Source organism: Pecten maximus, chromosome 17 (genome assembly GCF_902652985.1).
Source record: "Pecten maximus chromosome 17, xPecMax1.1, whole genome shotgun sequence".
In the NCBI taxonomy this organism is placed as follows: Eukaryota; Metazoa; Mollusca; class Bivalvia; order Pectinida; family Pectinidae; genus Pecten; species Pecten maximus.
This window is the reverse complement of record NC_047031.1, coordinates 24,005,595-24,029,768: the sequence shown is the minus strand read 5'-3', so window position 1 is coordinate 24,029,768 and position 24,174 is coordinate 24,005,595. Positions and strand designations below refer to the sequence as shown.

General features: G+C 36.7%; 2 protein-coding genes across 4 annotated transcripts in view; one reads left to right on the top strand and one right to left on the bottom strand.

Moving 5' to 3' along the window:
- Positions 1-3,926: 3,926 nt before the first annotated feature.
- On the top strand, positions 3,927-12,675 carry LOC117315522. The gene is made up of 2 exons (XM_033869753.1): positions 3,927-4,329; positions 9,722-12,675. Exons 1-2 carry the CDS (start codon positions 4,210-4,212, stop codon positions 10,070-10,072), a joined length of 471 nt encoding a protein of 156 aa, XP_033725644.1. The 5' UTR covers positions 3,927-4,209; the 3' UTR covers positions 10,073-12,675.
- The window catches only part of LOC117315508 (calpain-5-like), a 30,036-nt gene continuing 17,409 nt past the window's right edge, over positions 11,548-24,174 (bottom strand). For 2 of the 3 annotated variants that reach the window (XM_033869730.1, XM_033869728.1), the window contains exons 4-14: positions 23,064-23,275; positions 22,106-22,295; positions 21,101-21,291; positions 20,668-20,745; positions 20,391-20,571; positions 19,337-19,456; positions 18,061-18,257; positions 17,342-17,362; positions 16,459-16,580; positions 15,757-15,893; positions 11,548-14,665 (exon numbers count right to left, since the gene is read on the bottom strand). In XM_033869730.1, the coding sequence (XP_033725621.1) occupies positions 14,486-14,665; positions 15,757-15,893; positions 16,459-16,580; positions 17,342-17,362; positions 18,061-18,257; positions 19,337-19,456; positions 20,391-20,571; positions 20,668-20,745; positions 21,101-21,291; positions 22,106-22,295; positions 23,064-23,275 (1,629 nt within the window). In that variant the 3' untranslated portion in view covers positions 11,548-14,485. The remainder of the gene's footprint in view (positions 14,666-15,756; positions 15,894-16,458; positions 16,581-17,341; positions 17,363-18,060; positions 18,258-19,336; positions 19,457-20,390; positions 20,572-20,667; positions 20,746-21,100; positions 21,292-22,105; positions 22,296-23,063; positions 23,276-24,174) is intronic. The other variant, XM_033869729.1, reaches the window with a different exon arrangement.

Here is a 24,174-nt window from a genome sequence, read left to right as displayed (position 1 = left end):
TCTGGCGTTTAGGGATGGCCCTTCTGTCGCCTTCTGTCAAGGGAAGTTAGATAACACAGGAATGATGTCTGCTGTATATGTTAGGAGGTGTCCGATACACCCTCTACAGTTCTATACGACAACACTTATCATTCTATTTGCCATGGATTTATTTTGAACCAATCTGTCATAGAGCTGTTTCGCCCTTCGCGGACTCACATATGGAAATCTAGAATGGGAGTCAAAATCAAAATGGGACTGTGAAAACGGTATTTTATAAAGAAGAAAGAACATTTTTTTCCAGTGATTTTGTCAATTCCGCAATTTTGTTACACAATATAATCTAAGATTTACGCGAGTGGGAATTTTACACTAAACACGCAAAGTTTACATATGGAATTCGCGAAATTAAACGCACGGTAAAATAGCCACGTTTACAGTTCATTAGCAAGTAAGCATGGTATGCATGATGATTGGCAAATCTCGGGTCCTTAAATTCTACAACCAGACCTTAGCACCCAGCTATCTCAGTGGAGTTAGAGCGCTGACAACGTAACCTCAGTCGGAGATCTGATGTGTGTGATTCGACGCGCCCTACCCGTGGCGGATTGTGTTTCCCGGGAGGTCGAGAAACGGACCGGTCAGTTAATACAAAAATGGAAGTCTGATGTTCAAAACTCTCCAAAAGTTACTTGTTACCGAATTTGTTTTAAGAAGAACTGTGTTTTGAAAAATACCTTGATGTTTTAGATGTAAAATATGCAGAAATGTGTAAATTTAGGGTATGTAATCATAAATTACCAATTGAAACTGACAGGTGGGGAAATATAGACAGCTGAAAGGAAACTGGTGATGAATTTTATTATATTTTAGAATGTCCAGAATATTATATACAAAGGAGAAATTAATATATTATCTCTGTACCATTAGGGGGATGAGAAATAAAAGAATCTTGAATCTTGACCAGACATGTTACCCTAAATGTTCTGGTATCATGCGACAGGCCTCCCGAATGTTGTTTAGTGATGTAGTCACCAACTACTACAAGGAGACTCCGCCTCAAAATGACACTGGCGGTTCATAGGGCGATAAACCAAGCAAACAAACAGTCGAGTTTAAAATGATAATGGTCCAGTCTATTTTCATAACACAGAACCTTTTGTGTTTAGATAAAACCATCCATATTTAACCAGTACATACGACCATTAAATCAAAACGATTTGTTTTAAATATACATGAAATTCCGTCTGCAGTGTTACACACAGTGAACAAAAATTGATCTCTAATTCAAAACAACAACTACAGCTGAATAGTTATAAATTTTGTATAAATGTTTTGCAGGACAAATGTTGAATTATATGACAGTAACGCTGTGCCATAGCTTTATGATTGTAAAATGAACCAGTAATCTATTTATCGGAGCGGGAAATGGAACCCAGATAATATATCTGAATTTGTAGTTTGCGGCCTCGCAAGTCAGGATCATATGAGGATGGACGGTTACTATAACGCTCTCTATCAGGAACTGACATTATTGTATTTCTAATAAAAATAAAACCAACGTCGTCCTGTCGATATTTGTCTGCGGTAGTACTATTTTTCTTCGTTATTTTTTTGTTTTTGTAATTTTGCAACCTTTTTTATTCAGATTTACGCATTAAATATGTGAAAGCATATTGTTCGCTTACCAGACTTCGTATGAACTAATTTGCCACTTAGTTTCAACAATGTCAAAGATTTATTAAATATTCTTCGTAATATTGTTTATTTATGTTATTCCACTCGCCTGTATATCACACAAAAATGCATCATACTGAAAAAATATGGGTCAAATGATTACATGAAAAAGACAGGCAAACAGTCACTCATAGCAAATAATATGAACCGCTTGCAAACGCTGATTTCCAAACAACAATCAATTTTCAATTTTCAAGAATGTTTAAAACAATACACCTCCAAGTCTTACGGCATGTAATGTGTGCATGCCAGAGACCTCTGAGCTAGTATGTATTATCAATGGACACATGGTATTGTGTGTGGTCTATATATATATGATTAACTAGTCATGCAGTGGCCTCCTAGTTCTCCTAATTTAGGTGATGACAATCATCGATCTGTGTATTATCTTGCGTATTGTTCTTCGGCCTGTGTTGTCCATTTTCAGTTAATTACGTTTGGTATATCCCTGACCCTTGTTGTCCATTATCAAGACTTTTGGTATATACTTGGCCCGTGTTGTCTTTCATCGGCCCGTAATAACCATTCTCAAACAAGACTTTTGGCATAGGTTCGGCCCTTGTTGTCCATCCCCGGCCCGTGTTTTAGATTTTTTGTATACCTCTGCCATTGTCCATGCTCAATTAAAGACTTTCGGTATATCCTCAACCCCTATTGTCCATTCTCAATTAAAGACTTTCGGCATATCCTCAGTCCGTATTGTCCATTCTCAATCAAAGACTTTCGGTATATCCTCAACCCCTATTGTCCATTCTCAATTAAAGACTTTCGGCATATCCTCAGTCCGTATTGTCCATGCTCAATTAAAGACTTTCGGTATATCCTCAACCCCTATTGTCCATTCTCAATTAAAGACTTTCGGCATATCCTCAGTCCGTATTGTCCATTCTCAATCAAAGACTTTCGGTATATCCTCAACCCCTATTGTCCATTCTCAATTAAAGACTTTCGGCATATCCTCAGTCCGTATTGTCCATGCTCAATTAAAGACTTTCGGTATATCCTCAGTCCGTATTGTCCATTCTCAATCAAAGACTTTCGGTATATCCTCAGCCCGTATTGTCCATTCTCAATTAAAGACTTTCGGTATATCCTCTGTCCGTATTGTCCATTCTCAATTAAAGACTTTCGGTATATCCTCTGTCCGTATTGTCCATTCTCAATTAAAGACTTTCGGTATATCCTCGGCCACTATTGAAGACATTCCGTTTATATTTGGATCGTCTCGTCCATTCTTCATCAAAGACATTCAGTTGAGCTCTGGACCATATTTTCCAATCTTAATAAGATTTCCTGTTTCTTTTTTTAAACTGGATAAAATAGTTATGTTTCATGTCGTTTGGGCTTCATTACTCACAGTAGTCATAGTGTTAGTCTTAATGAGGAGTCAGTGTCTCGATAATGTTTCATCGAACCGTCATTAAAATCAATTGTCATTTGGCACGGATTCTGTTTTCCGCTTCACGTGAACCGTTTATGTGTTAAAACACATTCTGTGTAGAGTCGATACCCTGCTGGGAGATCCGCGGGACAGGCAGCGTGTAGGGAGACTGATCAGTCAGGTTTGATATAACGTACTGTTGGGATCGAGGTACGCCATTGATTCGACACTCGAGAACTCCAACAACGACACATTGTACTAACAGACTAACTTTTACTGTTATATCACCGTAAGATGTCTACCCGATGGTGACTGGTCGGGGCAAAACGGTAGGTAAGAACGGAAAATTTAACCGAAAATTATGGCAATATACAATTATGGTTGTTATATATTTTTTAAATTCAGATGAAAGAGTAAAGCAAATCCGAATGTTATATTGACATAGTGTGTTATGGAACAAAGGCCTGTATAATGACAATAGCTATTGTAATAGATACAGTGTACAGATACTCAGTAGGTATTTCGATCCTGTTTAATGGTCATTAAAATCTACTTTGTCTCTTCTACGTTTTTTGTCAACTGTATTCATTTTTTGTTCTTGTTTCAAACATTATAATGATTATTTAACAAAATATGTTTCCAGTTTTTTCCACCAATTATCGGGATCTCTAGGTTGATCTTTGTTGCCTCATTGCCTGTTCACCTTGTTATTTCCAATGTATTTGAAATGTTTTGCTTTGTAATCTGATTATCAATATTTGTAACCGCTATGTTATTTTAATTATGCTGTTTTTATTTTTCAGACTCGATCTTCAACAACTGAACCAGGTTGCAGGACTCGTGTTGTCCATCCACAATTAAAGACTTTCGGCATAACCTCGGCGAGCGTTGATCATCCTCAATATAGGACTTCCAACAATTGTCGGCCAGTGTTGTTTATTCTCAATTGAAAACTTTCGGCATAACCTCGGCCAGTGTTGATCATCCTCAATTGAAGACTTTCGGCACATCCTTGGCCAGTGTTCTTTATTCTCATTTAAAGACTTCCGGTATCTCCTCGACCGGTGTTGTCCGTTCTCAATTAAAGACTTTCGGCATATACTTGGTCCGTAATGAGACGTGCTAGGCTGATCAAGGCCAGGGCGGCTGGTTGTGCTTTAGCAGTTTTGGTTATCTTACACTTTCTAGACTGGAAGATCTTCAACTCTCACGGAACATCACCAACCTCTCGGGTCAGTGTCAACCATACGTTATTTTACTTTTGTGCTTAAAACAAAAATATATGTTATTTCCCGACCAAATAGAGGTAAAACATTCTCGATCTGTATGGCGGGTGTCGCTGTGACCTAGATTTGTATGGCGGGTGTCGCTGTGACCTAGATTTGTATGACGGGTGTCGCTGTGACCTAGATTTGTATGGCGGGTGTCGCTGTGACCTAGATTTGTATGACGGGTGTTGCTGAGACCTATATTTGTATGACGGGTGTCGCTGTGACCTAGATTTGTATGACGGGTGTCGCTGTGACCTAGATTTGTATGACGGGTGTCGCTGTGACCTAGATTTGTATGACGGGTGTCGTTGTGGCCTAGATTTGTATGACGGGTGTCGCGGTTACCTAGATTTGTATAGTGGGTGTCGCTGTGACCTAGATTTGTATGACGGGTGTTGCTGAGACCTATATTTGTATGACGGGTGTCGCTGTGACCTAGATTTGTATGACGGGTGTCGTTGTGACCTAGATTTGTATGGCGGGTGTCGTTGTGACCTAGATTTGTATGACGGGTGTCGCTGTGACCTAGATTTGTATGGCGGGTGTCGTTGTGACCTAGATTTGTATGACGGGTGTCGCGGTGACCTAGATTTGTATAGTCGGTGTCGCTGTGACCTATATTTGTATGACGGGTGTCGCCGATGAAGCAGAAGACGCTTACTCTGCCGGAACACCTGGTCTTATTCTACTTGTACGTTTTCAAGGTTCCACATGTAGATCTATGTTTTAGTCAATTTTGATGTATATTTCATTTTAATGTCGACATTCTGTGCTGTTTTCAGATACATACATGTAGGTAAACTCCCTCATTGACCTGGACATACAAACATTCTATAGAACCTGCACTTTACGCCCAAACCATATGTACTCTAAATATTGATTATTGTTTTAAATATTTATGATTTGACAGGTCATAACAACAGCCAGAAATGATTATTTAACACCTGAGATAGGTGTCCACACATCAATCTTCCAGGTGAGACATGTCATAAAATATGTTGTTCGGCATCCCCCGGCCCAATACATACCGCCTTTATGACGGGTGTCGCTGTGACCTAGATTTGTATGACGGGTGTCGCTGTGACCTAGATTTGTATTGCTGGTATCGTCTATTTGACCTAGATTTGTATGACGGGTGTCGCTGTGACCTAGATTTGTATGACGGGTGTCGCTGTGACCTAGATTTGTATTGCTGGTATCGTCTATTTGACCTAGATTTGTATGACGGGTGTCGCTGTGACCTAGATTTGTATGGTGAGTGTCGTCGTGACCTAGATTTGTATGGCGGGTGCCGTCGATGAAGCAGAATACGCTTACTCTTTAGGAACACCTGGCCGTATTCTCCTTTTACTGTTTGAAGCGTCTCCTTGCAATTCTATATATTTTGTTAATATTTTTTGCTCCGTTTTTTTTTCTACTACATTGCTTATCAAGAATACTTGTACGTATGTTATTAAAGGAGAGGCAGTCCTTATATGACCTTAGTTGTTGGTAGGACGTTAAACAATACAAACCAAAACAAACCACACAGGACAAGCCGTCCTTAAATAAGGTTAAAGAATACAAACTAAATCAAACAACACAGTGAAGACTGTCCTTAATCAGCATTAGCTGTAGGTAGGACGTTTAACAATACAAACCAAACCATATCCACACTGGGGAGGCCGTCCTTATATGACCTTAGTTGTTGATAGGACGTTAAAGAATACTAACCAAATCAAGCAACTTTAGTTGTTGATAGGACGTTAAACTATATAAACCAAACCATACCCACACAGCGGAGGTCGTCCTTAAATGAGATTAGCTGTTGATAAGACGTTAAAAATTACACACTTAAACAAATACACACAGGGAAGGCTGTCCTTAAACACTATTAGCTGTTGGTAGGACGTTAAACATTACAAAAAAAACCAAAAAACAACAACAACAACAACAACAACAAACAAACAAATGACACAGGGGAGGCCGTCCTTAGATAAGTTGTTGGTAGGACGTTAAACAATAGAAACTAAAACAAACACACACGTGAGAGACCGTCCTTAAATGACCTTAGTGTTGGTAGGACGTTAAACAAAAGAAACTAAAACAAACACACACATGAGAGACCGTCCTTAAATGACCTTAGTGTTGGTAGGACGTTAAACAATAGAAACTAAAACAAACACACGCATGAGAGATCGTCCTTAAATGACCTTAGTGTTGGTAGGACGTTAAACAATAGAAACTAAAACAAACACACACATGTGAGACCGTCCTTAAATGACCTTAGTGTTGGTAGGACGTTAAACAATAGAAACTAAAACAAACACACACATGTGAGACCGTCCTTAAACCAAACTATGTTGTTTGTTCCTCTCTCCTTCTTAATGACTGAAGGATCGTATATTTTCGTCGAATAATGAACTTTTATTAAATATAGTAGCAATGTTTACCGGACGTAAATATTGTACAATTAACTGATTGACATGGGCCGCGCATGGAATTCTAAACTTCTGATTGAATACACAATGTGGTAAAATTGATGTTTAATTGATTCAGACCAATGAAAGGACTTGGAAACATCATCAAAGCAGTGTTACCGAACCACACTGCGGAACCGAAATCGAAACAAAACCTTCGCGACAAATCGTTGATAACATATGGACTTCATACTAAATTTTTAATGAATTTGGAGAATATTTGTTCTGGCTAAATAGTTGTAATAATATGCTATTGAAAAACGTTATTGATCTGCTATGTATCCTTTGTGAATGATGTATATGGTGAAATTGCTTGTCTAATGAAAGTGAGAAGAAAAGGGAGGTAACCAATAATTAAAACATGAAAGCAGTTCCCAGTTTGCTATAATTGTGTATGACTATCAAGTAGTAAACATGCTCATAATTTGAAAGAATAACTAAAATTGGATGTTTTCAGATGAATATTGCAATAAGAACGCATGTGTACAATAGTAGTTTCTGTTATACCTTCTGTAGGGCCTATTGTTTCACACTGCATGTTCATCGTAGTAATCGTGTTTTCTCTTTAGGGGACATTAAAGAGATCTAAAAGGATCTTCTGTCCCCATGGTAACACTTGGGTTCGTAAATCTTTTCTTGATGTCGTCAGTTCCTTTGTTTTGTGTCTCTTTGACAACCGTCCTAATATGACCCTGGGTGGTGCGTGGACGTTAGACCCCTTTATCAAAACAATTAAATATTCATGTCGTCTTCTTCTCGGTATTGTTACACTGATATCGCATAGATTGGATTACCTGCCTTAGTACCATTTCTCTCCGCTAGGCTGCGCTCATTAATACGAATGTATTTCGAAGCGAAGCCTAGCGGAGAGTAGAAAAACTACGGCAGGTAATCCAGTCGATGATATCGCAATACTAATGCCACCAACACACGCAATGTGGACACTTCTGAGATAGGAGAGCTGACGCGTGACACAAATATGTAGTAAATACAGTTTCCAGTTGACAAACGGGGTTTCTAACGGTTAACCGCTTAATAATAAGAAATGTTTCCAAATGTGAAGGTTTTACTTACTAATAACTTCCCAGGGTACGTTTTAATGTAAGATATCAATGATGAGCGTTTGATACGCTTACATCGTGCGAATTGTTGCTCCAGTTAAGAGTTGCTTCCTTCTTAGATTTTTGCAAATGTTTTATTCATTTTGATTTTCCTAACATACCTATTGGATAATAATTCTTTTGGCCCAAGCATCTCTGACAGTCCTATAAAGTGAAAACACATACAGAATGTAGTTGTATGGTGCAGTCCTATGTTCGATGTTCAGTATATACTTATCTAATATGAAATTGAAATACAAATCAGCAGTGTTTATGTGTGTACTTCGTTCTAATGAATTGTAGCTGCTGCCCCATGGTATGATCGTAAGAGGCGACTAAATTTGGGATCTTGTATCGTCTTCCTGATGTCTCCTTTACCCAGCCTTGCGTTGGCCTATAGTTTAGTGTTCATCCTTGTAAAAAGGGCTTTGGGTTGTGCCCCTGGCGATGATACATCATAGTCTATAAATGGTAGTTGCTACTCCTACGTAACACTCAGTATTTTGGGAGTGGGACGACTGGTTCACATGTTGTCAGTATAATAGGAACGGATGGGTTGTCCTGCTTGGTGTCTTAGGCAGTATGATTCAGTGAGGTAACACTATAAAGTTTGCGTCAGAAGATACAAACCACAAGGTTACAAACAAGAACATACCGCAGCCTCCCAAATTCAACGTACTCACCACATGCATGTCGTACACAGAGGAATGCCTTAAATGACAATAGTTAATGATAGGACATTCGACAATGCGAACCAAACAAACCAAATTTTATTATTCCTTTGTACATCTTTTTACAAAAGAAAAATATTCTGATCCTTCAATGGACATTAAAAAGACAAACAGAGGTGGAGGGCTAGTTATAAAGTGTCGGGACACCTTAACCACTCGTAAAGAAAAGCAGCGCTATTATCTCAGGCCTCAAGGTGTCTTCCCTAAAATCATTGACGATAATTGGTTTGGCGCCAAGTGATATCCTAATCTAAATATTTAGATCAGTTTGTCTTGCCCACTATGTAATAAGTATTTCGCTGCCTCCTCGACACAAACGAAACGATTCTCTGTTTGATTTGATCGAATGAGGTTTACGACAGTAGATAGGTGCGAATGAGTTGATGTGTATACGCCAAGTAACAAATCCGAGTCCTCAATATAACTGTTCTAGATCGTTACTTCAAACCGTGTGTTATTGGATAATACAACACACTAAATATTCCTCACTATTGTGATACATGTAGGCCCCAGTCAATTTTCTATAGGAAAACATTGAAGACCATTTCTCCTGCTACAGTTTCCCCACGTTCAATAATGCTTTTCTGTGGACAATTTTAAATTAAGGAATTTCCTTAAGTTACGGAAATTGATAAAACCGCAATGTATAAAATGCAACTTGGTGCCTTAAACATTAAACAATTAACTCAAGGTAAGTATTACCATTCCGCTCCTATCCATACCCCTAACGTTCAGAGTACGATAGTTCAACATGTTAAACCTTTAAATCTTATTTTCGACATTTCAGGATTTGATGCAAATTTCATACATTTATGTATTCGTAAAAAAACCCCAACAACAACAAAAAAAAATAATGACTAACAATGTGAAAACAAAATAATACATTAATCATACTGTTTTTCAGATTAATAAAATCCTTACAAGAACGATAACAACACCAGTCGCTTTTCGTGAAATACCGCGGGAATAGGGTACTACAGTATACTCACAATTTTATCTTCATTTTAATCACTTTTCCTTCAAGATAAGTATACTTTACTGATTTATTTTGTTCTATTTCCAGCCACAACAAACCGAAATTATCAACAAAGGGCGTGGTAAAAATGTCAACAAAAATCTTACTTTTGTATTCGATGACAAGAAACGACAAGAAATCGAAAAATTCATGGAATATTTAAAACCTGTAAAGTTTGATGAGATGCCATGGAACACGCCATTTGACCTTGATCTTCGCGTGATCGTAATTACTTTTGACCGTGCTAGCTCTGTTGAAAGGTTGTTGACATCTTTAAACAACGCTAATTATTTAGGTGACAAGGTAGCTATTGATGTCTGGATAGATCGATCCAAATCTGGTGTCATTCACGAGGAAACATACAAAAAGGTGAAAACAGTTTTTGTTCAAACATGGTGAGGTAAATATCTATAACCAGACTAGGCACACCGGAAGTGCCGGCCAATGGATGAAAACCTGGGTTCCGTCACCAAAAAACGACGAAATTGCTGTGATTTTGCAGGACGATTTAACAGTGTCGAAATATTTCTACAAATGGTTGAAAAATGCTCACGCGAAATACGACTCAGTACCATATATAAACGGATTCGCCCTTCAGGGTCACAGTATCAAACATGGCGGCACATCCGGGTCACTTCGGGCTCCAGACGAAAATGTTGTCTTCCTGTATCCAATTCTTGGTACTTGGGGCTTTTCTCCAAGTCAAGAAAACTGGATACAATATATACATTGGTACGAACGTACTACAAAAGTACCTTCCTTTCAGCCTATAGTCCCCGGTATACTTCCCACTAAATGGTATAAACAAAGCATCAAACAGGGAACCATGGACGATATGTGGTCCATATGGCATATATACCACGCATGGAAATTCAAAGAGAGATCTGTTTATCCTAATCTTCCTGGAAATGCCGGTCTGACCATGAAATGGAACGCGAATGGGCAACCAGTCATGCATAACAAATCTGGCTCATTATTAACCGAGTGGAATGCCAAGTTCGACAATTTACCTGACGAACCCGTTCACCTAAATGTGAAGGGTGAAGTAAGTCCCAGGATTCAATATCTATGATAATACCAAGCATCTATATAGCGAAGCAAAACGGAAATAACACGTATTTATTTGTGGTTCAGTGTTTCGACATGAATGTAACTGTCGTTTGATACCTGTCAAATCCAGGAAGTGATATGTGCTATATGAGGAAGCAATAAACTTGAATATATTCCTTTTGTGATTTTGGATTCACGTGAAAAAAAAACCGGCTTTAGGAACAACGATTTGTTGAATTGACTATAGTCAGGCGCCTCGAGAAGTAAATTTATATATTGTTGTTTCTCTTAAGAGGCGACATTTTCCTTCGATGTGATTGTCGTGATAACGTTTTTGGCCATAGAGTGAAATCTTCCCGATTTTGTCTTGATTTTGTCATGTTGTGACATCTTTCGGGTGAGTGCTTTAACCATTGTGTGCAAGTTGCCGTTGAGTGGCATACTGCCGATTGTGTGCGAGTCGGTCATGGAGTGACATACAGCCGAATGTGCGTGATTTGGCCGCGCAGTGATATATTGCCGGTTGTGTTTGATTTGGACGCGCAGTGATATATTGCCGATTGTGTTTGATTTGGTCGTGGTCATATATCTTTCCGTTCGAGTGTGTGATTTGATTACATGAGAAAATATGGCTATGACGTGATATATCCTTGCCTATATCGTTGTTATTATTGTCATTTACTGAATGTCATTGTTGACTGCAGCAGTACCTCAGTACTTAATGTGAATCATATGTGGAACGTTATCGCAACAGAATGAGGAAGAGTTTCTATTGCTTTCACAATAAGTACAATTACAATCATAAATCAAAATAAACTTCCAGGTGGTTTAAGATGTTTTATTATGCAAATATAAGAATTATCTTCAAGGAAGGATTTGAAAACAGACAGTATAATACATTTCACTTCCACAGATGTTTATACTTTTCAAAATATCTGCCTAATTGTATTTATGGAAGTGTTTTTGAATAATATATATCTAATGTCATGAGACATACGTCCTGGAAATAAATCAACATCTAATAAGTTCTTATCACAGTCACTAGTAAACGTTGTTCACACGTATAAAAGGAAAAAAAGAACAGACATAAGATACTTAATGAGACAGTATTTGTTTCTGTGATGTTAGACAAAAACAACATTCTTATCATTAAAACATATAATGTGTTTGAAGTGTATATTGCTTTATTTCTCTAAGTACAAACCAACCTCTTTATCAGAAATGACTGCAAGAACATTGTATGTAAGTATAATTTCGAGATATATACATAAACCGCTCTGGGTTCCAGACAGAGCCTAATTAATTCCTATTGTGGCAGTACATTGTATTAAGCTCACAACATAGGTGTGAACTTGGGCTCTGATATATATTTATAAGATAGGAAATATTTCGATATCCAATCTTAAGACATGACCAAAGTTTATATCAGGTAAACATCAAAACGAAAACATTAACAAAAATTCGCTTTTAATCATCAATATCGCATTTTAAAATAACACATTGAGCATTAGTAGAGACTAAATATAAGACGAAAATAACTCTACGTAGAGGACTCACACAACTAAATCAACCAATCAACTGGGCGAGAATTCAACAGGTGGGCGTTCCCCTGTCTACGGTAAACATCAGTGTCACTGTTTACGAGTACCCATGAACCCAAATGCCATTAAACCTTTACGATAACATATTTCTCAGGTAACAGATACTTCAAACTTTAATTTGATATATATTTCACATCATTTGAACTTTAAAAGAGCGATTTAGGGGATGGAGTAACTAGTTCTAACATAGAGTAAAATATTTAGTTGTGCGAGTCATTGAGGTAATTAGTGATATGCAAAGTTACAACTCAATGTATATGTAAACCAAGTAAAATTTGTCCCATTGTTTCAATTAGATTAAAAATTGTGATCTGATGTCACAGGATCGGTTATATTGTATGAACAAGATTTTTTTTTAAAAATTAAGGCTTGACAGTTAGTTATGGACATGATCCGAAAGCAACTTCTTCATTCCAATTCAGTACAACACCGTTACCAAGGAGACTGATTAAGTACTCCTCAGACACGGCCAAGGAAATGTACATTGTTAGACAATTTATTGTCATATGTACACCGATCTGAATAAAGTCGTATGGTTTAAATTCAGCATGTTAAAAACAGCACTTAAAAGCGTGCATGGTGTCTATCTTAATAAACATTATTGACGTGTACTTCAAAACTTAATTGAATACGTTTTCTAAACGATAAATAAGTCTTGAAAAGTAAACGCCATATAATATATACACTCGTGTATACAAAATACAGCAATAATAGAAATAATATTTACATTAAAACCGGATGAAATACAACACTATAAATATGTAATGGTGAGTAATTGATATTTACAAACAATATATCACGTGGTATCACAGAAACAGCTTATAGTGGAGACCTAGGCCATTATAATATGGCTTTATATGAAATGCTCTGGAGTTTTCAGTTCAATGTATATGAAATTTATTGCATCACTGTGGACACTTGACATTTGTCGGAAGCAATAAAAAATACGATATACAGTCAAAGTGCGTTATCTGGACACACTGATAACTCGGATAATTCGAAGTAAAAATTCAGTTCCTAAAGTAAATATTCTATATAGAATATTATTGGTTTACTCATGACCCTATTGATCTCGAGATAAGGGGGTCAACTGTAAATATAAAATATGTAAAAATAGCAATAAACATCAAAGATGGACGGAATAGACATTAAAAAATCAAGATCAGTTCAACTGACACACAATGAGAAAATAGAGGTAAGTCGACAATGGATAACTTTCTATAAATAGATCGAGTGTAAGCCTATCGGGATGTATACTACAGCATATCATAACGGTAATTGCATGATATATATGTATATACAATATATAAAAAATTCAATTTCCATATATGTAAGTTTGAAATAATCAATAAACACAAATTTGGCATAACAATGTAAACATATAGCACTTTATAAAAAAAAATGAAAAAAAATATATCTCCTTTTCTATCTTGAAATGTGGTCTTATAATATTGCCTGCAAAATATCGATTAATTTAATATGAATTGAGCACGTTTTGAGAAACTGTATCAAAGTAAACATAATTTGATTTCCATCATGTAATTTACTTTTGTTCTTTCCATCACGGATCGGACTACACTGACATTCTTTACGTAAACTACATTTAAATTCAAGTTTCGAGTCAGGATAAAACAAATGCTGACAGCGAAACAGACAATTAAGTTAAGGACGTATGTCATGCTTTATCGAAATATCATGAAGATCATGTATAGAAAAAACACCATAATCCTTCCCAATATATATATATATAGAGAGAGATATAGAAAACGTTATAAGACTGGAAACCCGGTAAGTTGTAAAACATAAGCACTTTCATTTCTTTTTCAGATGTTTAACAACAATTTACCATATATGTATAGATATATATTATATATATGAAATTGTTATATTCTGTATTAGGCTAAAACTAAAACATTTAAACATGTTCATTTATTGTTTTCTGAATGTAGAAAATAATTGATACCCCATTTGACAAATACATTAGTTCTACTTACATACTAATTATAAACCAAATGAAAAATGCCGCCTATCACATTATTAATGCAAATCAGGAGTATTCTCAAAACAACTGAAAACCGTAGAACATGATAGCACCCCCACCCCCACCCCCAACACACATATGATACAAGTACATGTAAACATGCCGGAAGGCCTACGGTCCTCACAAATACTGTAAGTCGTGACTAGAACGAAGAAATATGTGAAGTTTGCCTTTGTGGATCTCCTTTTCTTTCTTTCTGCCCATAATATCAACCGTCATTGTCCCGCCCTCCTCTGACCCCTCCTCCGACACATTGGCCTCTCCCAAACAGTCGTCTATAAGCACGTTGTCGTTCCATACCTAGAAGTAAACGAACCACATGCATGTTTCAGATGAAAAACAAACATGGCCGTTTTTCGTTCAACGTAGTCCAAACGGTCAAACCTGCTCGTTATGAAATAAAAAGGGTCTCGTGAGTGACTTCAACTTCGTGACGAGCATTGGAAAAATATTTTGAAGAGAAACTTTAACATCTGCAGTCATTCAAGATTTTCGAATGAAGAGTTAGTTAAAAAAAATGATGGAAAGGTTTCTACGCTAATTGAACATTATATCATATTCCAGGCCTGATATACAGGTGCTTTGAACCAAACATAATTTCATGACGTAATTTTGAATTTTATATCTGATGATTCAGATTACGTTTGGACATTAATGTGTAGCATTACCCTAAAATTATTGTCGATTAACCTCGAACAACTGTATCATAATATAAATGTTCATTCTCATTTCTCACAATTTTAAAATAAAGAGGATAGGACATGAGACTAGTATATGTCTCCATATGCTGTTTATAAGTATGTTTATAGTCATAATGGGGAGGTAACTCGTTCAAATATTAAGTTTCACCTTTGAACGTAACAATTCACTCACGTGATTCTGTCGCCAAGTGTTATAAATGTTTTGAGTAACCATACATTTTACATTACACTTACTGTAAAGAAGGATAAACGTGTCGCAAGCCCACACAAGCAGAACGGTAAGTCAATGAATTATTTATGTCTACGATTCATTTGCGTCATAGAAGCAACAGTTTCCAATGAGGTTAGGTGAACTTTGAATGCATGAGAGTACCGACGAAGTGAAATGAATTAAAATGTCATCGCCTTATAGTTGAGGTTATGGGTATCTTGTTGTGCAATTCAAAGCAAATTAATCTTACTCTTCTCGGTAGATAGAGGAAATTGCAACCATCCTGATAACAGTTTTATTCTTTTGTGCTGCCAAAAAACATAAATAAAACCCCTCCCCAACTCCCGATCACATTATTTTCATATTCTAATGGTAAACAATTCTATTAATCAGACATGGAACAAAACTGTTCATCAGACAGAAAACCATTCTCCAATTAATGTTCCGAATGGCTTATTAACGTCACGAGTATATCTTACCTCCACTAGAATAGGAACCTCGGGTTTTTTCCTATAGAACGTGGCCTTGATTTCCCAGTCTGGTTTGGCACTGTTGGGACAGGTCTGTGATATCACCTTCTCGCCTTCACATCTGATAATGACGAATGCGTCGATTGCTGAAATACAAAAAAATAGAGTTTAGATTTAACAAAAGTCTTTAATAATGTTAACATTAATACATCAAGTCCTGGTGATGAACAAAATCCTGCAACTCAATCATCAATGCCTTCCTCGATTGTAATATCACTTAATTAATGTTCTTGCTAGCTGTGTAACTTTTAAGCTTCTATATTTACATCTCTGCGTGATTCCTTAAATCATGCATCATTTAACATTAGTCGACGTTGATGTTTTTGCACTTTCTTTTGTTCAAATATAGAATAATATTTTCGTAATGTTCCTTCTAGATCTCAAGATTTTTGGCCCTTACATCACTGTTGAGTCCTAGAAGGGCGAAACAACAGTGTGATGTCCCTAATATCACTGACGAGTCATAGAAGGACGAAACAGCTATAGATGAGATAGTGTTACTGCATATAGCTGAAACACGGTACTTATAATAAATGGATATTAATATTTGTGTCTGATAATCTGTAATAACCAGATTAACATTGAATTAACATTTGATTGCCAGCTATATATCCTAACACCAGTGCAATCAAGCATTCTTATCATACTTACTTTTGACCTTTGAACCTGCGGGGAGTTCCAATCCTTCTGCCCCAGTCACATGTATGGTTGTGACTACTTTATGGTTAGCCGTACACGGACAGCCTGTGGAAGGACACTCCTTTTCCAGCTCTCTATTTCGGAACAGAGAAAATATAAGCATTTTTAACTTTTCGGGAACGGCTCTAATGACTCATTATTACACACACTTAAGTACTGTTCTTGTCCCAGTTTCATCAATATTCCCTAATTTAAGAATATTTTTTTTATATTTCAATAGGAAAGCATTATAATGTTTATGGAAAGTTCCGTGAAATAAAAGAAACACCGATATCTCCGCGTGTTACTGACACAAAGGTCGAGGTTCCTTTAAACTAAAATTTCGACAAAGCTTCCAATGTTGTTATACGATTGGAGTCATGGTCAAACAGGCTTATAAAAGACGTATCTGTGATTTGAGAAAAGGAAATATCAAAATGTCTCTTAAAGATATGCCTAGTAACGTTTTTTTTAAAAGTCGAAGTTGATAAGGGATTTTGCTCTGGAGAATGCTCACAGAAAAAAAAAGTTCGTTGACTCATCAGAATAATAAAACAAACTAGCACGAAGGGAAATAGTGTGATAGGTCGATTGATAACATAGTCGAACGATGATATCTCTGTACAGACTAATTAGGGACATACATGTCAATTATTACAAGTATTGAATAATTTGCCTGAAATCATTAGAATCGTTTACGGTACAAACTAATTATACCATGGAAAATATAGAACAGACACTTCAAATACGCATAATTGATTTCCCTTGCTCGCCATATACTTGATCATTTCTGTCTACCACACTTCAAAGTACATCTCTGTAACCTTTCATAGTAATGTGTTATCAGTACACTTACCTGGGTGAGGAGAACTTTCCACTATACGTATGCAGTTAAAGAAATGTGACGTTATGATTAACGATAGGACACACAGGGAAGACTGTATTATGCATATTTTATCTAGATTTGTGTTAATGTTGTATGCTGCATATCATATCATATCATATCATATCATATCATATATCACATGATATCGTATCATATATATTTTAATATTGATATCAAATGAAATGCACTTGTTTCGTTTTCATCATGCACTTTAAATTTTGTTTTTTATGGAAAACTGCTGTTTCCAGACAGAATTATTAAATTATTAAATACCGACGTGACGTATTTTAAATCAGACGTCATTCATCATTTTTTTCTTTAAAAAATCGAGGTTGTTATTTAGATATGATACAGATATTATAGTGAAATTTTGTCACAAGGTTTTTTACGTAGCAGTAAGGTAGATTTCACATGCATGCTTATCAGGAAATTGTTCGTGAAATGCAGCAAGCTTTGAAAGGCAATGGGTTTTTTTTCAAAGCAATTTTCTACATAATAAATATTCTATACAAGAATGGTACATTAAGTAACAAATGGAATACATCTGCACTCATTTCGTTTTAGTGCTTCTAATAAAAAAAGGTTTATAAGCTAGCTTCAGATCATCTGAAAATATATCTAATGCGTCATCAACAGTATACTTAGTAATGTGAAGTGAAAGATTTATACACCAAGGGGAGATAACCTACCTCGCAGTGGCCTTACTTCCCGTGTACATCCGCAGCATGTATGGGCCCAACTCTCTAGAGTCCGTCGTCGTAGGTAAAACAACATATCGACCTTTCTTTAACCTCACTATACCGTATATACTACGATCGGCGAGGTATTCCGAACAGTACATTTTCTCTCCCGGTATATGAACTCGGAATTTTCGGTTTTCTTCCACCTGTAAAAACAATTGTTTTGTGTTGATCAAATTTTAGTGATTTTCGGGCATTGCGATCTATTCTAACATTACCTTTTGTATTTTTGCATATCGTTCCTAAATCTGATGTTGCAAGTTTCGCAAGTCATAATCAATGTTCTATTTGAAGAAATACTGTTAAAAAGGACCATTTCAACAATAAAATGTTTGAAACAAACAACACAGATTTTCCAAATTTAAACTATTAAAATGATTTTGAAATGAGTAATACCACATAATTACAAGTCCTTTTCCTTTATATCAAGACATTTTTCCTTTCTGAACCATACTGTTCAACACACCTTACAGTATTATAAACTTGGTTTCCTATCAGTACTAACTAACATAGACACGGGTTACGAACAGTAATCGTGAATGATTCCGATATGATAACAAGATCATAGTGACCCAGAGGTAATTGGAAAGATGATAGTTACCCAGAGGTCATATGAAAGATCACAGTGATACAGAGGTCATTAGAAAGATCAAAGTGACCCAGAGGTCATATGAAAGATCACAGTGATACAGAGGTCATATTAAAGATCTTAGTGACCCAGAGGTCATATGAAAGATCACAGTGATACAGAGGTCATTGGAAAGATCAAAGTGACCCAGAGGTCATATGAAAGATCACAGTGATACAGAGGTCATTGGAAAGATCAAAGTGACCCAGAGGTCATATGAAATATCACAGTGATACAGAGGTCATTGGAAAGATCAAAGTGACCCAGAGGTCATATTAAAGATCTTAGTGACCCAGAGGTCATATGAAAGATCACAGTGATACAGAGGTCATTGGAATGATCATAGTGACCCATAGGTCATTGGAAAGATTACAGTGATTCAGAGGTCATAGGAAAGATCATGGTGAACAAGAGGTCATATGAAAGATCATGGTGACCAAGAGGTAATTGGAAAGATCATAGTGACCAAGAATTAATATGAAGATCCTGACTTATGGATAAAAAAACTAAGTATGACATGACAGATAAGCAAGGTCGCAAGGTTGGTAATTAAAATGTGCTGAACGATGAATGAAACAAGAAACAAATACAGCTTACCTTCATCAGCTGGAAGCCGATTTTGTTGAGTTTGCGGCCGAACTCTTGCCCTTGGACGATGTCTTGTTGCTCCAGTGAGAACATTACATTGTCGTTGATTCCAGCAACATCAAACACGTACTGTAAACACATCATAAGGTAAACATGAATTATATGTTGTTAATAAATATTCGCTGTAAATAAGTAGCCATGAAATTAAGCTACATTAAATTGATCGGGACAAGAAGTACATTATGCTTGCTTCAGGAATTATTCAGTGCGTATAAAAAAATCATGGTTATGGCATATATATATGTGTTCCCTTTATAAGGGTACAATTCCCGAGTCGCTTTGATATAGAAACATTGTACGAAATCAAACAAGCTGCCATTTTGATAGTTGCTATTTTAAAGATTACTTGTTCATTTTTTCAACGGAAAAATGGAATAGCGAAACCAAAGGTGGTAAATGTGGATTTCTAAGGAAGTGTAATCCACCTGTATGTTATTATGGAAGTGTAATCCACCAGTATGTTATTATGGAAGTGTAGCTTACCTGTGGCTTTCAAAAGAAATATAGATGGTAGCCTATGGATTCCTTAGCCAGTATAGATGATAACATATGCGTTACTTAGGAATTGTAGCTTACCTATGGATTGCTAGGGAAGTGAAACTTTACCTATGGGTTGCTAGGGAAGTGTAGTCTACCTATGGGTTGCTAGGGAAGTGTAGTTTACCTATGGGTTGCTAGGGAAGTGTAGATTACCTATGGGTTGCTAGGGTAGTGTAGTTTACCTATGGGTTGCTAGGGAAGTGTAGTTTACCTATGGGTTGCTAGGGAAGCGTAGATTACCTATGGGTTGCTAGGGAAACGTAGACTACCTATGGGTTGCTAGGGAAGCGTAGATTACCTATGGGTTGCTAGGTAAGTGTAGATTACCTATGGGTAGCTAGGGAAGCGTAGATTACCTATGGGTTGCTAGGGAAGCGTAGATTACTATTGGTTGCTAGGGAAGCGTAGATTACCCTATGGTTTCTAAGGAAGTATAGTGTACCGTTGGTTGATTATTGTTTACCTGTGGGTTACTAAGAAATGTTGGGCCGTTGTAGTCATTTCCACCATTCCTTCCCGATACTGTCCACTCTCCGTGAAACACAGATTCATTCCAGGTTTTCTTAATGCTGAATATGGCCGTGTTCACAAAATGACATACGTCAACATTTGTAAAGTTAATCACAAAATCGTCAAAATTCATCCTGGAAAAGAAATATTTATTACAATAATTAGCAAGAAACATGTTTGATTTTGATAAAATAACGTTCTTCAAAATTAATAATAATAAAATTCCTTACCAAAATTCCCCTTCTTGCTCAAACTTCAAACCAATTTTGTGCCATTCTGATCGATTGATTTTGTTCCATTCCGGAGCACTGTGGACACAGTAAAACATATGTTAAACAGTGAAAATGACGACAAACACAAGTAATTTGGTGCTGCAAGTGTCTCAATTAATTTTTTTTCTCTAACGTACATGCTCTTCTTGTACTTGGATATATTCAAACACATGTTAATGACTAGCGTATTAGTATTTATTCACAATTACACTATCAACATGTCTATGCACAAGGAGAGGGATGCAATTACGAAAACGATTCAAAGGGAGATAATTTAGTGTTACAACTGGGGAAAATCTTTAGTCTGACTAGCTGAAACTATAAAGCGGCGTTTCTGGCGATATGACGGTTTTGATATATCGCTGTTACCATGGTAGCCCACGGAACTTACTCATCAGACCACGCTCCAGTCCACTCCTTGGTTCCCCAGGGGTTGGCCATGCGCACCATGTGTAATACAGGACTCCCCACAGCCCCCTGTAGTTTCTTTTCTACTATGATCTCTGCTACCTTGGTGATATTGTATCCGTGGCCTAGAACCAGGCCCTGGGGCGTCTCCTTACCTACCTCCGTCCTTTGACACTAGTCAAAAATAAACTCGTTGATAAAATTCACGTCAACATGTCAAATTTATTTCTCTCATATTTCATCTATACGGGGATTAAAGCAATTTTTATTAATATATAAAGTAATAATATTGAGTCATACGCTACTAATATTTCTCTATCACTAAAACAAAGATATTTGTTTAGATATAGCCATACAATGGAAGGGATGTTTCCTTCCAACTTTTTCAAAAATATCGAATCAATGTGAAAAATTAAAACATCTTGGCACTTTTCAATCTGGAGTAAGTATTTTCGGAACAGTCGGGGATTTGATTTTCTTTATAAATGTCGTGTACTATTTGAAGAAATAGTGTAAACGAAGGAAATGACTCCTGCTTAATAACTTTTCTTGAATAACACCTAGCCTTAAGTCTTGAAAATAAGAAGCGGTATAAATTTGGCAGCATTTTAGAGACTGGTTTTTAAGGTTTTAAGCTGCATATCGAGAGCGGCTTCTGTTCGAAAAAAATATTTTGTAATCCAGAAAAAAAGTTCCAAAAAATGTCACCCTCACAATAATAATGTCCTCATTAATAGGTGCCGATGAAACTTATTAAAACCAACGTAAATTAAAACGTGATTGAAAATTCAATTCTGTACCCTTCAAATTAGATTATCGCCTTACTTTCGAGGCCGTTCTGGTATCCCGATACTTTTCCCTGCAAGGAAACTTATTTTCGAGAACAGCTGACTTTTGAATACCAGCCTATTTTTCAGAATATTTGATATTCAACTAAAGAACATTTTCAAATGAATGGTTTATGAGGATATAATTGCCCTACTCTTACATCAATATTGCAGTTCATGAGTGCCCTGTTGTCGGAGGCGTCCTTGAGTTTCAGGAAAAGCTGTTTCTTGATGTTCTTGTCACTGATGTTAATTCTGGACATGACAAGCTTCTCCGCGACCCCGCTTGTAAAGTCCACCAGTGCGTCGGCCGCTCGGCCAGAATTGAGAGATTCATAGTCGCCATACAGCCTGGAAATGTAGATATTAATGTTAATATAGGTAAAATATTGTAAATTAACTAATTGAAATTTTAAAAACATTATCTTATTGGTTGCTTATATCTATCACTAGTACTCTTACAACATACTGTAACAGATTTGAATTCGCGAAAATTAATCTCCGCGAAATAGTTTCAATCACAGGTACAGTAGGCCTTTTATGGCTGTAAATCATAAAAATTTATTTGGCAGGAAAAAAATCGTCAAGCATGAAAACGCGGAATTAATCGCCGCAAAAATAATTTTACAGTATACAGAACTGATCAACGAGTATATAATGTTCAACACACGCGTGCACAAGTGACGAGTATGTAGCTGTTTAATTTAACCGCCCAATAGTTTGCAGTTAATTGTCCAAGGTGGAACTTTTGTAGTTCGTTGGTTTTAAATTTCGCGTGATTCCGGCAAACCTAGTTAAATGTAGCGTGTATATTTTACACAATACCCCGGGAGATATATATTCATTTAATATTCAATTACCGCAAATGTTCCCAACCATACCGTCACGACTTTTATACTTACTATGTATTGGTAACAATGTGCGTGATAATACATATAACAATAACGGCGTGTAATGTTATTAAATTTTAGCTGAAAATCTACAAAACTTTGTTTGACGTTAAGTATTGCAATAAGGGTAAGTTTGCCTACTGCTAGTATAATAATATTACATCTAAGTGTGACGTAGGCACCGTCACATTTTCATCAAAATGTAAAATGAAATCAAACCTCCACTTACTTAGCGTATGCCTTTTCCAGCAGAGCGGACCAGAACTCGTTGCGGGACTTTGAGTGACAGAAGACCAATTTTCCATTTTTGGTAGGAAGCCTGTCATCCACTACAACGTCAATCCATTCACCATAACGCCAGAACACAAAGTGGAAAACACCGCCATATGTATTCTTCTCCTCCCGTTCATTCCAGTCCTGTTCCTTCACATTGGGAACCACCTGGCGGCAAAAAGACATGAAGATAAAAAAATAATTTGTACACACAAAAGATTTTGATTCCATATTGTGTCGTGTTTGTTTACTAAAGACCTACATCAATCTGTTGTATTCTGACTTCTAATCAAAGAGACAAAAAATAGTTTCATCATCTCCGTCCTCCTGTCATATTCGTCTTAGACTGGCCCCTGTATCTAGATTATTAAAAATTTGAATATATTGGGCTTTATGGTTTTGGTTTCTGGGATATGTATGATTCTAAGTTGAAATTTTGGGACTGGGCATATCTTAGCAAAACAAAAAAACAAAAAACAAAACAAAAAAAAACAAAAAAAACCCCAACAACATAGGGAATGGTAGCCTGTCTGTATTTTGATAGTCTATGCCTTTTCCAATTCATATACCACGAAATCAGTAAAGTAACACAAGACAGAGTGTTAAACGTCCAGATTATGTAAAACCTAACAGACATCTGTTACAGTAACCATTTCTCGTAACCATACCATTTCTCGTAACCATACCATTTCCAGTATTCAGGGTGTGATATTTGTAATAAGTTGCGTGGAGATCACGTCTATAAAGTTTGGTTTTGTATTGATTCCCTGAAGCATACTGCCTATAAACACCCAGCAGGACACCCCACCCCGTCACATTATACAAACTAGTCGTCCCACTCCTTAAATGCTGAACGCTCAGTAGTGTGGCAACTACAATTGTTACAGACTGTGGTATGTCCCTTACCAGGGGACACTACCCAAGGTCGTGTGAGGGTCGAGCGTTGAACTAAAGGCCAAATGTAAGACAGTGTCAAGTGTGACATAAGGTAAAAAAAAACTTGTTAGAAAACGATAAGATCCCAAATCTGGTGGCCTCTTACGATCATGAAATCGGACAGCAGGTAC